The sequence below is a fragment of the Alnus glutinosa genome, chromosome 1 (genome assembly GCF_958979055.1).
Source record: "Alnus glutinosa chromosome 1, dhAlnGlut1.1, whole genome shotgun sequence".
NCBI lineage: Eukaryota > Viridiplantae > Streptophyta > Magnoliopsida > Fagales > Betulaceae > Alnus > Alnus glutinosa.
Window position 1 is genome coordinate 8,518,495 of NC_084886.1, and position 16,337 is coordinate 8,534,831.

At 35.4% G+C, this 16,337-nt stretch overlaps 3 protein-coding genes, 1 long non-coding RNA gene and 1 other non-coding gene across 5 annotated transcripts; 2 read left to right on the forward strand and 3 right to left on the reverse strand.

Moving 5' to 3' along the window:
* Nucleotides 1–35: 35 nt before the first annotated feature.
* On the reverse strand, nucleotides 36–107 carry TRNAP-AGG (transfer RNA proline (anticodon AGG)). Its single transcript has one exon. It is a non-coding gene; the product is annotated as a tRNA-Pro (tRNA).
* A 611-nt stretch (nucleotides 108–718) lies between these two features.
* LOC133858510 (uncharacterized) lies at nucleotides 719–3,302 on the reverse strand. The gene is made up of 3 exons (XM_062293985.1): nucleotides 2,759–3,302; nucleotides 1,615–2,176; nucleotides 719–1,210 (listed from the first exon to the last, which is right to left on the reverse strand). Exons 1-3 carry the CDS (start codon nucleotides 3,149–3,151, stop codon nucleotides 906–908), a joined length of 1,260 nt encoding a protein of 419 aa, XP_062149969.1. The 5' UTR covers nucleotides 3,152–3,302; the 3' UTR covers nucleotides 719–905.
* A 1,709-nt stretch (nucleotides 3,303–5,011) lies between these two features.
* Nucleotides 5,012–7,131, forward strand: LOC133865637 (pentatricopeptide repeat-containing protein At5g08305). The gene is made up of 2 exons (XM_062302088.1): nucleotides 5,012–6,602; nucleotides 7,066–7,131. The coding sequence occupies exons 1-2, from the start codon at nucleotides 5,012–5,014 to the stop codon at nucleotides 7,119–7,121; spliced, it is 1,647 nt and encodes a 548-aa protein (XP_062158072.1). The 3' UTR covers nucleotides 7,122–7,131.
* A 1-nt stretch (nucleotide 7,132) lies between these two features.
* Nucleotides 7,133–11,884, forward strand: LOC133858465 (uncharacterized). The gene is made up of 3 exons (XR_009898518.1): nucleotides 7,133–7,184; nucleotides 11,227–11,388; nucleotides 11,702–11,884. It is a non-coding gene; the product is annotated as an uncharacterized LOC133858465 (long non-coding RNA).
* On the reverse strand, nucleotides 10,405–15,191 carry LOC133858464 (protein TRANSPARENT TESTA 16). Its single transcript, XM_062293936.1, has 7 exons — nucleotides 15,004–15,191; nucleotides 12,991–13,063; nucleotides 12,717–12,881; nucleotides 11,713–11,754; nucleotides 11,582–11,623; nucleotides 11,153–11,362; nucleotides 10,405–10,575 (listed from the first exon to the last, which is right to left on the reverse strand). The coding sequence occupies exons 1-6, from the start codon at nucleotides 15,189–15,191 to the stop codon at nucleotides 11,174–11,176; spliced, it is 699 nt and encodes a 232-aa protein (XP_062149920.1). The 3' UTR covers nucleotides 10,405–10,575; nucleotides 11,153–11,173.
* Nucleotides 15,192–16,337: the final 1,146 nt, after the last annotated feature.

A 16,337-nucleotide genomic window follows, 5' to 3' on the forward strand; every position in this document is an offset into this window, starting at 1 on the left:
GGGAGCAAGTGAATAAAACAAAACTCTAAAAAGCAGGGGCATTCCGAGAATTGAACTCGGGACCTCTCGCACCCTAAGCGAGAATCATACCACTAGACCAAATGCCCTATGTGATCAAACGGTACGCCTGTGGCAACTGATACGTATTAAGTATATATATCAAGCTCTAACTTTGAATGCCGTGTACGTGTCATTTTAAATTTTTTTTAATCACATTAGTTATGCTCAGTGGATACGATTACCCTCATAGGAAATATTGTTAATTATTAGATTCAACAGAATTTGCTGATATGGCACAAAATATATTAACCGATGTTGCATGCCCAAAAATGGAAGTGATATAATTTTGCAATTAAGACTATTAATATAGTATACTGCATTTATTTTTTATTCATACATTTATTTATTTATTTACCTATTCATTTTGTCTTTAATTGGCAGAACCAACTGAGAAGTGATTCAATCACCTTCAAAACTTAAGCGGAGAAGAAGAAATAAATTTAATTGAAATGAAAGATAAATGATAAAGTTAAGGTTTGAATTCGAAACCTTTGGCTCTTATACCATGTTAATTTATTACTTATTCCAAAAATTAAGATGAAAGAAAAATGTAAATTTAATCATTTAATGATTAATCTTTTAACAAAAATAAATAATAAAAAACCAAAGTAAACCAGAAATAAAATGAAACAGGACCTAATTAATTCGAGGTTTTATTCTACTACAAGGAGTGTACATATATGCACTAATAATGGTAGCTAGACAAACTTTTTATGTGTCCTGAAGACATAACATTAACACAGAAGGAAAAAAGAAAAACACACAATATGACTGCATGCAGTCGTTATTTAATTTGATTTGGACCTCCGATCCAGATCGATATATAAATGTTTGCACAAATTTAATTATGTAACAACTTTACGACTAAATTGGCACCACCGATCGTAAGAAAATTGGAGATTCGGCCAATCAGAAGCAGCTATGGCAAAATCTTGCAGCCAATTTGTGAGGATGACTTCTTGATCCCCGGCCGGCAAGCTGGACAGTACTTCATCGATTGCTCTCTCTACTTCCGTCTTTTCGAACCTTGTCAAGACAGGATACACCAGCCCGTTGCTTGCATGACAAAATAAAGGAAGCCAAAACATAAGCAACCTGAACTTCACTTGGCTCGATATTTCTTCACCCCTTAGCTCTCCACATAATATGGCTATTTATATCAGAGAGAGATCGAGAGAGAGACAGAAAGGATTAGTGAATATATATAAACTAAGATTCTTTTTTTCATTATTCATAAATAAATAAATAACAAGATTCTTTTTTTCATTATTCATAAGAAAGTGCTAATTTAAGATTTAATCATTGAATTAAATTTTAACATTAATAAACTGATAAGGAGTACATAGCAAGCAATCGAATTAATGCAGACATAATCACATAATGCTAGCTATTTAATTGGTACATAATTTGGTGGCACAAATTTAGTGCTATTTTATACATGATTAGTGCTCATAAATTTACTCATTTATTTTACAAAAGTGATCGAAGACAGATAGATAAAGTTTGTGCAAATAGTAGTACTGTGTGTAGGGGGGATCGGAGATGAAAGATCACCTGAGATCTTGACCATGAAGCCTTGGACCCTAACATTAGCACTGAGAGAGAGGGGGGCTAGACCAGAGGCAAAGCTCCATTGCACCAAAGCTTCATCCACGGCTCCATAATCCCTAAGCTTCGTCGTTATCCACAGAAGCTCCTGAGCCAGCTTCTCCGCCATCAGCTCCTCCACCTCCCTCTCACTGGCTACCTCCGGTTGCCTCTTCTTCTGTAACTGACACGTGCCAGCATTGGCCACAGTAGACATTATGGCATTTACGCAAACGCCGAACCCTTTCATGTAGGAGGTCAAGTAATTCCCCATTGGAAGCGCCCGAATCACACGTGTGGTCCACGCGCCAGAGTTGGCATCCTCGTCGTCTTCTGCTTGTGTGCGTTCGAGAGTGCGGTGTAGAAGGTTTGACGTACGCGCGAATGCCGAAGCGAGGGCCATCCGATTGATCTGGAGAAGCGCCGCGTGTCCATATCTGGCGTTCTCGTCCATTATCCTTTCAGCCATTGCCAACGCAAATTGGTATTTCCCGGATGTGGCCGGGATGTCGTTTAGGAGCGCAAGGATCTACGCGCGACACCGTAAAATTAAGAACCAAATCAATAAAAAAGTATCAGCCAATAATAATAGAACACGTACTTTGCCATATACATGGTTTGTACTACTGTTATTACTGTATATGGCTTTTCGGTGAATTTCCGAAAAAAGAAAGGTGTAACCCAATGCTTGAGTACGGTTCTTTAACAATTTTACGTGGCATGGCTAGTAGTTATAAAGCGGTGCATGTAGTCCACCTGTACCCTAATGCATGCAAAACTGCCACCTAGCAAGCTTTGGTACAATCACGCAATTTAACGCACGGCCCTGGATTCTAATCATTAGATTTTGGTCATCGAATTTGATGATTTTGGATTCGATCATGAGCCGATTTGATGGACCCACCAACAAAAGTTCTTCTATTTGTCTCGGGATGATGATGATGATGATGATCGGCTCAAGAATTAAAATAATATAACAATAAATTAAAAAAATAATGCCCAATCGCTAAGTCAACGTACATATTTTTTTCCTCAATTTTCTAACTAAAATTACTTGGCGGAATTGTGTTGGAAGAGAAAAATAAATTAATTTTCAAGTAGGCTGGCTTACTTGTTGGAGTGCTCTGCCAAGGGCTTGGACGGACGGTCCATCAAGTTCTTCATGAACAATCAAATCCAACGAAGGAAAGGAAGGCATTAACGATGATGAAGATGACAAGTCCAATGATCCAACGGACGAGAAGCCTGAAAGGAGATATTGAGGAGAAAAGCCTACAGAGCAAGGGAAGTAATCCATGAGAACCCTGAGAACCCACAGAGCGACCCAAGTCATTAGCATGACCACAAAGCGCAAATGGTCCGAGGCCTTCCACTTCGCCTGTTCAGTTTTCGCCACCGAAACGAGCGTCTTCGCCGCTGCGTTCACCGTGGACATGAAAATGGAGCTCAAGAGAGATGAAGGCCTGGTTTTGTAGCCATATGCTATGTCTAGTTCGGTTCCCATGGCTCCTACAGAAGGACTTGTCTTTCTCTTCGAGATATATATGGTATCCTGGAGAAAAGAGTAAAGTGGAGGGTTCTTATACGGAAGTCATGGCCAAGTGTTTCGATATTTCCATGGACATGTAGAAAGCTTGGGGAGCTTAATGGTATATATATATATGTGGGAAGCAATTAATATTGGCTTTTGTGTTTTAGGTAGGTTTCCAAACTGTCGAGTGTCATGGACAGTTATTACTTTAATTTCCTGTGTTTGTCAGGATTTGGAGACCTTTTTTATTGTTTACTTAAAAAATAAAATAATAATAAATAAACAATTAGAGAGAGAGAGAGAGGGTCGTTTATAAGGATAGAAGAAAGTGAAGACAAAGCATCATATATATATATATATATATGTTCATGTCATCGATCTTATGATATCTTATAATCGAACAACATATTTAATTATTTTTTAATTTTTTTAACAAGGAGAATCCTACAAGCACGACCTACCAATTGGATGTGAGATCGTGCTAATACACTAGGTATGTGTCTATCGACTCTATCCAAAGTCATTCTAATCTTAATTAAAGAAATACAGTCTCTTATAAAATATAAGAAATTCTTTCAACTTATTTGGTTGTTTGTATGACCCTCGATGAAAAGAAGTTCACTCCCCACAATCCTCTCGATTTCCCCATTATATATCTCTTTCTTTCTATGGGAATAAATGCAAAATATATGATGATTGAAATAATGGTTTAAGTAATGAAAGTAAAAAGAAAATGCTTGAAGTACCACAATTTTTTGTAAATTGACATGACATTGTCATGTCAGCTACAATTAAATTGTTGTTCAGTATATGATGTTGTAAGTGTTGCATACTGATGTGACAGTTCATATGATATTACCATGTTAATTACAATCAAATTTAATTGTTTAATAGTTGACGAGATAAGTATCATGTATATGGAGTACAACAATTGTTACTATAATCCCTTATAAATTGATGTGACATTGTCATATCAACTACAATTAAATTGTTGTTTAGTGTCTAATGTTGTAAGTGTCACGTACTTATGTGGCAATTTACATTATATTATTACGTTAGCCACAATCAAATTTAATTGTTTAATGGTTGACATGGTAAGTGTCATACATATAAACTATCATATCAATTTGTAAAAAACTTGTAATAAAAGTTATAATGTTCCTAATAGCATTCTTTTATTTTTTATTTTTGAATGGTCGTGAATACAACAAGCATTAATTATTCACCCATACAAAAAAAAAAATGTATTTATTTGACCCTAAAATAATTCCGAAAAAAGAGTAGAAGAAGAAGAAGATACCAAATGTAGGAATTTGCATGCCCCTTTTATGCTCGATAAATGATATTCCTTGTATGTGAGGTTGCAAGTAGCTAGGCACAGTTTGAGTAATATTTTGTCCATATTTTTATCTTTTTAAAGTTGACGTGATTCTTAAAGTTATTATTGAATCAAAATTTAATAATGATCCATCTCAAATTGAATGATAATTTTAAGAGCCACATAAATTTAGGAGGATAAAAAGATGATCCTTAACATTATCAGCACATTTCTAACTAAAAATTCGAGGCGTTACGAACTAGTTCAAGGAATTCACTAAAAAAAAAGAGAAGAAGAAAGTGTCTTTTTCTTGGTGGGCTGATAAATTTTTTGATCCAAGCCCAAGCAATTTAGCTCTCGAATTGGCCCAGCTTGCCTACAACCCAAAAGGGCTTGTGTTAGAAGTGTTTAATGCCTGCTGTAGCTCTTTACCGTTTGGCAATTGTCATGCATTCCCTCCAATTGGTCAAGCGTTTGAAAGTGTTCTACCAACAGCTTTACTCCTTCACCAGTAAATGTTGAACGTGTCATTGCCCAGTGTAAACCAAACTTTGATTTCAATTCTTGATCAATGCAAATCGATGCTTGAGCTAAAGAAAACCCATGCTCTTATAACCACTCTTGGTCTCTCCCAAGATGACCCTTTTGTATCAAAAATTCTGTCTTTCTCTGCAATTTCTGACTGGGGTGACATCGAGTACTCCTACCGGGTATTTTCACAACTTTCCAGTCCAAAAACTTTTGTTTGGAACACTATCATAAGAGGCTACTCGAACAGCAAAAATCCAAATCGTTCGATATCAGTTTTTGTTAAAATGTTGCGTGTTGGCGTCTCGCCGGATTACTTGACGTACCCTTTTCTTATGAAGGCGTCGGCGCGCCTTTTGAAGCGGGAACTTGGGGCGGCGGTGCATGCCCATGTCGTGCAAACTGGGTTTGAGTCTGATAGGTTTATTCAGAATTCTTTGATTCATATGTATGCCTCTTGTCGGGATATCGTGTATGCACGTCAGACATTTGATGGAATGCTGACAAGAAACTTAGTTTCATGGAATGCAATGCTGGATGGCTATTCCAAGTGTGGGGATGTAAATTCTGCACGGGAAGTGTTTGAGTTGATGCCAGAGCGGGATGTTGTGTCATGGAGCTCTTTGATCGATGGGTATGTCAAGAGTGGGGAGTACAGGGAGGCTATAGCTCAGTTTGCAAAAATGCGTGGTGCAGGGCCCAAGGCCAATGAGGTTACTATGGTGAGTGTTTTGTGTGCTTGTGCCCACTTAGGTGCACTTGAGCAGGGGAGGATGATGCATCACTATATTGTTGATAATGGGTTGCCTTTAACTTTAGTCTTGCAAACTTCTATTGTGGACATGTATGCCAAATGTGGGGCGATAGAAGAGGCTTTGATTGTCTTTCGTGGGGTTCCAATGAGACGAACTGATGTGTTGATTTGGAATGCACTAATTGGTGGGCTTGCAACACATGGATTAATTATAGAGTCACTTGAATTGTTCACCGAAATGCAAGGTGTTGGGATTGCCCCAGATGAGATCACATACTTGTGCTTGTTAACTGCCTGTGCTCATGGAGGATTAGTGAAGGAAGCTTGGCATTTCTTTGAGTGCCTTTGTGAATATGGCATGACACCTAAGAGTGAGCACTATGCTTGCATGGTAGATGTACTGGCACGTGCAGGTCAATTAACTGAGGCGTATCAATTTATGAGTCAAATGCCCATGGAGCCAACAGCTTCAATGTTAGGTGCTCTGCTTAGTGGGTGTATGAACCATGGAAAATTAGATCTTGCAGAAATAGTTGGAAGGAAGCTTATAGAGTTGGAGCCGGATCATGATGGTAGATATGTTGGCCTTTCAAATGTTTATGCAGTTGAGAAGCGTTGGGACGACGCAAGAACCATGCGAAAAGCCATGGAGAGGAGAGGGGTGAAGAAATCTCCCGGGCATAGTTTTGTGGAGATCTTCGGAACCCTTCACGGGTTCATATCCCAGGATAAAACACATCCTGACTCGGAACAAATCTATGTGATGCTGAAGTTTATTATAAGCCAAATCAAACATGATATCGATTATGAAAATCAAGAATATTGTATGTACTATATGAAAGATGTCTGAACGTATTGCAATGAATCTTATTTGAAGTTCATAACAATTAAAACTCTATGTTGATTCATTATAAATTTTAAAAGGGTCATTGAAAACAAACTATTAAATTTTCCTAAGGATTTGATATCTGATATTTTGAGTAAAAGGTTATCCTGCTTGCAAGGGGTAGTAGAGAAGGTTAAATGAAGCCTTCCCATACCTTTGATCTGTTGTCCCTCATTCTTTGAAGAACTAGCATCTTATTTTTTGGGCATTCACTCAAGGAATGTGTAGAATAGACCAATTGTCTAATCCAGTGCTTTCCCTGGAAAGGTGAACAATGTAGCTACACTTCATAACCCAAAAAAAAAAAAAACCATCATCAATAGAGACAAATTTTCTAGGGTGGCATTGTTTTACACACTTTTGCTTGCAATCATGGTTCATGGATTATTTTTTCTCTGCAGATAAAAGGACCTATCCTGAGTATGTTTCAGAAAAATTACATTCTTGTTTTGTATGATCATTGCTGCTGACTTACCTAAGCTTTCTCCGATTCACTGGCAACTTACTCAAAATTGAAAAGGTATGCTTCTAAATGGATTTTTCAGTTTATTTTTAAATCCTTGGATCCCAAGTTTTTAAGAATTTGCACAATTATATATTATTTGCCTTTGCATTGAATTTAAGATGACTCATTTAGCGAGTCATGTTTTCTTAATTCTTAAAATGGTTGTAGTTTCCAGCTTACGTTGGTAGCAAATTACATACTGAGGCAGCTATATACTTTGTGGGTAATGATTCTATCTTCTAATGTTTGTGATTTTCCATGTTATTTCTGTGTCTATGGAGTAGAAGGCTCTCTCTGTAAATGTGTTCCATTTTGCATCTGATGGAAATTGAAAACAATTAGCTGATGTTTGCTATGAGAAAAGACTGAATTTCCATTTTATTTTCTTGATTTCCCTTTTTTTTGAGATAGTAATTTGATATCAAATATTGTAATTTTCTATATATAGACATAGTTATAAAACACGTACACATATATTAAATAGAAATAACCTTACATCTTGAAGCTTTGACTCAAGACCAAGGAAGCCTTTAATTGGGTTTCTGAAGCCCATGTCTACATCCTGAAACTTCTGCTCAAGTCAACCCATCGGTAGATCACCCTAGTTTCAGTCTTTTACATTAGATATCCAAGTGGACTACTTGTATTTTGTATTGCAATCAGTGAATCTGAAAAAAAGAAGAAGGAAAAGACGAACCACTAAAATTGTCATCCCTGTCAATTTATTTTCACTGTGATGAATCTTTAAGGCTGCTCATTAAGTCAAGGGCTTGTAATGCATTGGCCTGCAGGCATTTATATACATCTGATATTATAATGGGGGGGGCATCTTTGGATATCCATTAAACAGAATTTTTGCCTCTCAACATATAACAGGTTGGAACTTCGTTGAACTTCTTATTCAAACTATTTTCTGATGATTTATGTGTCAGCCTTTGGTACTTTTTCCTCCCTCCGACTATGTTCCCAACTTTTAAGTTTCACCCAATGATCAGATCAATATCATGTGACCTTTTGTTCTTACATGCTGTTTCTACAAATTCAGACTGCAAATTCTATATTAACTGTTGCATTTATAAGGTAAGCTTAAATATGGAAACATGGCTTCCCAATGTAAAAGATTTACTTTTGATATAAATCAATTTGTTTTTCTTTCCCTCCACTAATTGGGGTTCTTGGTATGATTTTTTTTATATCATATTAAATATGTCTAGTCTGAAATGCCCATACCAATTGTGACCATCCAGATAGAAAAGTTTAGATTTAAATTGTCTTTAAGAATTTTGTGTCTGGCCATGTGTTGGGAGGATAAACATGTTGCGTACCACTTCAACCTAAAAGTTTAGGCATTTAGGTTTGAACTAAATCATGTATATGAACTTCTCATTCTTGCTACTACATACTTTTCAAAATGGGGCTCCATTCATGCATGATTATTCCAATAATGTTCTCTCACATGCGAGTCTCTACCATATTCCCTTCCCTTCCCCTCACCTATGGGCTTTGCCTATGCTATTTTGATAAATTAAAATTGAAGGAGATCGGAAGCCATGCTCCCCTGACCCTCTGATCTATAAATCCGTCCCTAGAATCCACAACTAAGGGGTACCCTTTTGATAAATTATTCATGGCAAGATTCAGCTTATTTGTGTAATCATCTACCGGATATCAATTAAAAAAGAAAACCTTCAAGGGTTTTTTTTTTTCACTTTTCATATGACTGAAAAAGGCCCTCTCCATTAAGAAATCAGCTAGCATGATGCTAATCACTGCAACTTATAATGATGGTCACATATAATATAGATTAAGTTTACTATATCAGCTATTGTAGTAATTTCTTTATTTGATTTTGGTCATAGCATGTGAATGACGGGAACATATCTTGATCAAGTAAATCAAACCTATGAACTAGTGATAAGTGTTAGATGTAACCCATGAACCTGGCTTTAACCGTTTCTGATACTTATGATATTGCAATACTCATGGTTGGGAGGGAACAAGTGGGAAGTGAAATTAAAACATGTTACATTAATATGTGATCTTGCTCACTCTCTTTTTATAGACATGGTAAACATATCGTGTTACTTTATGTTCATGCATTGGTTAGTCAAGGAAGTCCAATTTATATTATATTTGTCCTTAAGAGACACTTCCTGATCTCCATAGAGTCTGATTTAGTAGTCTCTCTCATGGTACAATGATCTCTTCATGACTTTTGTTGTATGTGAACAATGGCCACAGTGAATATGTTCTTTCAAGCAATAATCTGGAAAGTAAGCACATCAAAATGTGACTTTTTTCTGCATATCTCACTGACCACATATTCAAAGTTCAAAAACAAAAGAAAAAGGTTAGTTACAAGCAGGTTGCTCTTACAAGAGCCACCTTGGTTTGCGTCCTCAATCCTCATGCAGGAGTGGCATATCTTGCTGACTAATATCCTAGGTGTTTGATCTCACATGCCATCGTCTACTTCTTTCTCACAGAACATTTCTGTCGAAACATGTTTTCTGGAAATGAAAACATAAAACTGTTCTTCACCCACCACACAGCCTGCTTTCAAATAAATCATGCCTGACACTATAAGTCATGACATCTCTTACTAAGTATAGATTTATTTCTTATACACTAGCTAGTATTTTTCTGACAAAACTTTCTAGCCAGAGTAGAGAAAATTTAGGCGAAAAATGTTTATGGTTTGTTTCATTGGATTAAACTTCTATATGATGAGAGATTTTATGATTTCAATTAGTCTGATAATTGCAAAAACATTTATAAAATAATACCTCAAATTGCTGCATTTACTCAATTCAGTTATCAGATTTTGATGTAGCTAGACAGTATAATGAACTGAAGCTTCATTGACCCTGCTTTTAAAATTATGATTTCTCTTCAATGACAGATATTTTTGAGGAAATTTTGCTATAAAATTTTTCAAAAATTAAGATTCCGGAGTTTAGGTCTAAAATCATTGACCTTAAGATATTTTCTTTTCTTACAGTGTCTCCACTAAATCGAAAAGGAGACAGAAAAGTAGTAAATCATTGTCATACCACATAAAGTGATGAATTGAAAAGTTATAAATTCCTTTTGGCGAGTAGAGGAGCAATATCATTGACATATAGGTCTCTGCTTCTCTCCCTAATATGATAGTTGCTATAGTGCATGGAAACTTTCAGACATACTAGAGTCAAATCCTTGGTATTTGATAAAGAGTTATTTCAAAAAACACACACAAAGAAATTATTTTTTCTTTAGTTAATTAAGTAGGTTCAGAAACATAAAAGCTGTCTTACTTTAGAATCTCCCATACAAGTAACATCCAGTAGAAACTGTAACCCTTCCTCTTGATAACAATGTGCACTATTATTCCTTCATCCCCTCCTTCATGCTAGAAACCATCTCACTGCAAAGTCGTTAATTAATATACGTATCAATAAGACATTCAAATAAGAATTGGTACAATTTTAACTTGTAAGAGAGTATATGGATTGAATCGCCAATCTTTCTGATTTTTATTTACTTATTTTCAATGCGTTAGTTTGGCCCATAAGACTAGAGAGAGAGAAAGATTGGTACTATTTTCAGGCTAGTTTTATCAAGAACCCCATCAAAAAAGTCGCCCAATCATTTCACCAACAGATTCACTGAATATGCATCGGTTTCTATTTGCCTTTTTTTCCTGCACGTCTTGGAGACTGTCTGATGCCTTCTAACTGGATTCCTAGATAGCAGTCTAACCCACATCTCAACGATTGATTTGTTTTGATGGACATTAGTCAAATTTATAATTAAAACTGGCTGCACAAAACTGCATGTTTGACACCTCTTAGAGTCTGCAATTGATTCACACTTTTTGAAGCTGTGAGCCAGCTGAATATGTGCAGCAATGCAGTTGCCTAAAATCTGATGTCATTTCTAGTACTAGTTGAAGATGATGACAAGATTTATAATGATGATTATATATAATTATTATGCCATACCTGTGGAACCAAAGAAGAAAGTTAATCTTGAAAACTGGGCTGAGCAAGTTGAAGATGATATGGCTGAATGTCAGGAGGGAAAGTGGCAAGTTGAAGCACGCTACAGGGGTGCTCTCCATATAACGGGATTTGATCTACAACTTGATGCTCCACTTGCTTTGCCTCCATTGCTGCTTGATGATACTCTATGGCTGCCCGGTGCTCCTGAATCTGTCCATAGCCATCAACCAACGCAAGTAATTACTTTGAATCTCCATTGAACAATTATTTCCCCTACAATTTTAAACTGTTTGATACTTCTGCTAATTGAAGTAATCTCAGCCCATTAGATGGTCCAGATAACCTAAGTAGGATGCTTTAACATTCTGAAAAGGCTTCACAAGTCACAACTGGACATCCATAGTGCCCTTTTGAAAATCCTTTACTTACCCAACGATACATGCTGCTATTTTCCTCCTCCAGCATACGCTCCTAAATATTAACAACAAAAGAAAGTTTAAAAGCTCATATTGGTGTGTCTGTGCGTGTGTGTGTTTGTTTGTTTTGCAGAGAAAGCTCACCTTCCTTCTCAGGTTGTCCAGCTGCTGCTGCAAGAGCTCATTCTGCGCACTCAAACAAAATTAAAAGAACGAAGGAAATAAGAATAGTACGTTTATTAATTCAAGGAGTTCTCTATACATCTATAGTGCATGCTTTTATTATTACTAATATTTTAGTTCATTTTAAAATCGAGCTGTGAAACTCCATTGTACTTCGTGAATACTTGTCTCATGAAATCTCATATATATTGTTATTGAAATAGTTGACAATTAAGCATTGTTGGTCGAGGTTCGAATCCTAATTCACTTAGATGACAAACAGTTCAAGTGTTCAGAGTTTACTCGATTAACATAATATAATCCTCGTACAGTTAGTCACGCAGTACAGGATTCGTCCTTGTTAAGTATGGCCAAATTACCTTGTGAGCTAAATTAATGAAAGCAAAACTAGTCCAAGGATAAATAATAAAGACCGGAGAGTAATGGCAAATTTAATAATTTCAAAATGGAACAGTTTTTAAGTTACATAGTCAATCAGTGCAAACAAACGCACAGTAATCCCAAGTAATTCTAGAACTTGATATATAATCCAAGACTATCATAAAGTGATAGCCAGCGAAGATTGACTACAACAAGACAGCTTTCAACTTATCAATTGTCTCTAGGGCCGACAATTTTAAACACGTAGCAAGTTTGAATTAATGGGTCTAAACTATGTCATGCCTCAACATGACCTGAATCCGACATGCGATCGATATAAGAACTGTCAATTTTTGATAAGACTCGTGAATTGGCCGACACAAATTCAACACAAAATTAGCTTATTAGGATTGAAGACTCTTATCCGTTTAATATAATCGGCTAATGTTAAGATTGACATATAATATAAGATAGTCTTATATCGTGTCACGACACGTGAACACTAATTGCCATCATTAATTGTATCACGAGCATTGAGAAAGATGTAATCTGAATGCGGAAAGTAGGAGATGTAATTGAAAATATTAGAAAAGAAACAAATGTACCTTCCGATCTCGAACCTTTTTAACTGAGCGTTCGAGTTCTTTCTCAAGTTGATCCAAATCCTCATATCGCAAGGAACTCAAGTCCTCGCCAGTGTAGCGTTGCATGCTCACTTGAAGACGAAGAGTTTCTCTTTTCAGCATTGCCATTTCAGCGTATATTTGTTCCTATAAATGCGAATGGTAATTAATTAATTAATCTCATATATAAACTTAGTTTAATAGTTAAGAGTACAAATTTGACAAATTATTAACTTAAATTTATAATTATATATACCCGGCCATCATGCTGATCAGGATCAATACGAGTGCCCGAAACTTTTTGGTACCTTTCTATCAATTGCTCCATTCTGTGACAAAACATAAACAAATTATATATATATATATATATAACTCTGAAGAAACTTCCAAGTGTTTGCATGCAAAACTAGAATGATTTTAATTAGATAATTTCACAAGAAAACTTGACACCTTGGAATCATGTAATCCTGTTGAACATTTTTGTGGCAAATGCTACTTGATTATCTAGCCATTCTTCTTCCTACTGAACATGTGTATAGTATTTGTGGCCATTGCTGCTATGGAAAGGTGTTGTGTTTGATTATCGATCTACGTACGTACAAGAGTTTACTTAATGGATATTTTAAATGATAATTAATTACTAGTCATTCATCTTAAAATTGCTATCAATAGATTTTTTTTTTTTTGTTTCTTTTTTTAATTGGTAATTAAGAAGAACCTAAGATCCGTTGCAAGTGCAAGCTCACTGTCTCAAAAGTTTATGTTGGCAATGTCCATAAATAGGAGAGAACTTCAACGTACAAGATGATCACAGAAACAACCCTAATTTTGGTTTTTAATTATCTTCTAGTTCAGAACTATCCATTAAGGAAAGGTTTTATGAACAACCATATAATATACAACTGTCTTACAATTGGGATATTGACGTGACAGTGAAAACTACTATACCCTTTAAATCAACAAGGGCTTATAAAAAAAAACAAGTGTTGATTTTTCACTAACACGTCATTCCAATCCATAACAGTTTACTAAATAACATTTCTCTTTTATTAATGACCTTGATAAACATATTTAAATAATTGAAGATGGTCATCACTGTACGTAGTGTTCAGTAAATTAATTAATTCAGGTACAATCTTTGTCAACCTATAAAAATATATAGATGACTGGTAACTCAAATCTTTTCCAGCATCTTCAGTAAATTCACTTTAGGTGCAAAAATTAAAATGAAAAGAGAATGGTAAACGATTTATTAGAGCATTGAATGTAAACAATATTTGAGGTACAATTTTGCAAACAAAAGATAATGTAGTACTGATCGATGTACCAAAACTCAACCAAACTAATAATTAACTGCTGATTCATTCCTAAATACCGCGCTCAAAACATTAACAACCTACTAGATGAACTACGATTACTTATTCCATATTTATTTCATAATAATGATGTGACAATTTTAACTAATAATTGAGTTTTTTTTTTTTTGTAATGTAGCATATATACATATTATTATGCTATAATAATATGTACATCAAGGTATTTTTGACTGCCTCTTCATGCATTAATTTATTTATTTTTTATTTAAAAAAAAAAATCTAATTAATGTTTTATGAGGCCATAAATCTTAATCTCAATATAGCTGGTGCAGTTAAAAACCCATCAAAAATATCTACTAAGAAAATTAAGCAAGTTTTGTTGTTAATTATCAATTTATCATGTGTGTTTATGTACGTATATATATATATATATATAACAATTAGTAGCACATTCTGAACAATATATGCGGACTGATTATATATATATAAATATTATACCAAGGCAGTTAGGACCACAACTGGAAAAACGAAAATAAAAAATACCCAAAAATAGTGGAGAAGATGATCAAAGTCCCTATTATAACTGTTGAGTGACTGCAACTGAAAAGACATGTTGCATGATAGCAGCAAAACCCTAATCTGTCAGAAGCATGAAACTGAGAGTGAGTCAAGGCACTCAAGCTGGTCAATCTTTATTTAATGGGGGGGGTAATTTGCCTTCAAATCTAACACAGAGAGAAAGAGATTTTGAAGACCTAACTAAATGAAAAACCCTAGCCTCACAGTCACAGGGAAAACAACATTAAATATAGTCATAGGATTGAAGCTCTTCCCCAATTCCATATCGTCAGATCGATCATGCAAAAGAAATCAAAGAAGCTAACACAAGTTATGGAAACATGCAAAAGAAATCTTTTTTTAGAGGAAATATATATATAATTAATTAGACCCACCTAAAAGGCTCAGTGCAGTACTGGCACAGCTTTCCAGTGCTTGAGAAAATGATGAGCCCAATCTGGGCATCACAAAGCACCGAAAGCTCGTGAGTCTTCTTCAGTAGCCCTGATCGGCGCTTGGAGAAGGTGACCTGCCTTGTCGTCTTGTTCTCAATCCTCTTGATCTGAATCTTTCCGCGTCCCATTTTCCAACAGTTATATATATATGTACCTAAATTCTGCCTAGAAATGCTATTGAGTCAAACAAACAAGAAATTAGTCCACACGCACTCTTTACATGCTAGAATTCCAATGTTTGCTTCATTACAAAAACCCATTCATTCTGTAAACCATAAACATAAGCTCTAGCTCAGTATATATATGAATAATCCACTTTGTTAATTAAGTAACTTAATTACCGGTATTCTTCTTAGAGCTTTTTGAACCCGAGAGAGAGAGAGAGAGAGAGTCTGTATACCTGAACTGATGCTGCTTTTCTTGCTTGTAAATTGGAAAGAGTATTGAAGATTATATGATCGGCTACTCTGCATGCTGATTACTTAAAAGCCCTTTTCCTCATATGCAAAACTACCAAAATGCACCTGATCATCTTATCTTGCATGGATACAAAACCAGAGAGAGAGAGAGAGGTTTGCATTTGTTTGACGCAGATGTATGGGTTTGCTGAGTGGCATTCACAAAAGCGTTGGGTCAAATGAATAGACGGTGATGATGCAAATGGCATGAATGTAGTTTCATGGAAGAAGGTGGTCCTTGCCTGTCCAATACGGACGCAGATTGCTGTGGGCCTGCATGGCCTAACCACCACTGCTGTGGTCTGCAAAGCAACCTGACTTTTTGCCCATTATAGTAATGGTTGGAGAAACCAGGCTTACCAGAAATAGAAACCCCGATAAATAATAGGAAACGACAGAGTGTAACAATCCCCTTGGGACACATTTTCATTTATTCATATTTCTTCTTACATGCCTTTCTTATTAATGATCATCCTATTCCTACGCTTTTATATATACATATTATAAATACATATTAATTTATTCACAACTTATATCGTATATATATACGTACGCTGACCATGTCAATTTTTAATAATTTTTATTTTGTCAATATTCATTATTGGGTAATTTGGCTTTTAATTATTTTATGTTTCGTTTATTAAAATCGAGCAAGTTCATGCATGCAACGCTTGAAATAGTCCAGGAAATAATTTTTGGTTTGTTTAAAATTAGATAGCAACACTTATTATGGCATTTTTTTTTTCAATTTGTTAAATTTATTTTGATTAGACATAATAAAGTAATATTGATGGAGAATGCTTTATTATATATATA

Coding starts and splice junctions, on each gene's coding strand:
- LOC133858510 (XM_062293985.1), bottom strand. CDS start 3,151: ATGGGAACCGAACTAGACATAGCATATGGCTACAAAACCAGGCCTTCA. Junction 2,177..2,758: donor TTGGCAGAGCACTCCAACAA/GTAAGCCAGCCT, acceptor TGTCGCGCGTAG/ATCCTTGCGCTCCTAAACGA. Junction 1,211..1,614: donor CTTCATGGTCAAGATCTCAG/GTGATCTTTCAT, acceptor TGATATAAATAG/CCATATTATGTGGAGAGCTA.
- LOC133865637 (XM_062302088.1), top strand. CDS start 5,012: ATGTTGAACGTGTCATTGCCCAGTGTAAACCAAACTTTGATTTCAATT. Junction 6,603..7,065: donor TTATGAAAATCAAGAATATT/GTATGTACTATA, acceptor TTTTCTCTGCAG/ATAAAAGGACCTATCCTGAG.
- LOC133858464 (XM_062293936.1), bottom strand. CDS start 15,191: ATGGGACGCGGAAAGATTCAGATCAAGAGGATTGAGAACAAGACGACA. Junction 12,882..12,990: donor CTGATCAGCATGATGGCCGG/GTATATATAATT, acceptor TCGCATTTATAG/GAACAAATATACGCTGAAAT. Junction 11,363..11,581: donor ATAGCAGCATGTATCGTTGG/GTAAGTAAAGGA, acceptor GGCTATGGACAG/ATTCAGGAGCACCGGGCAGC.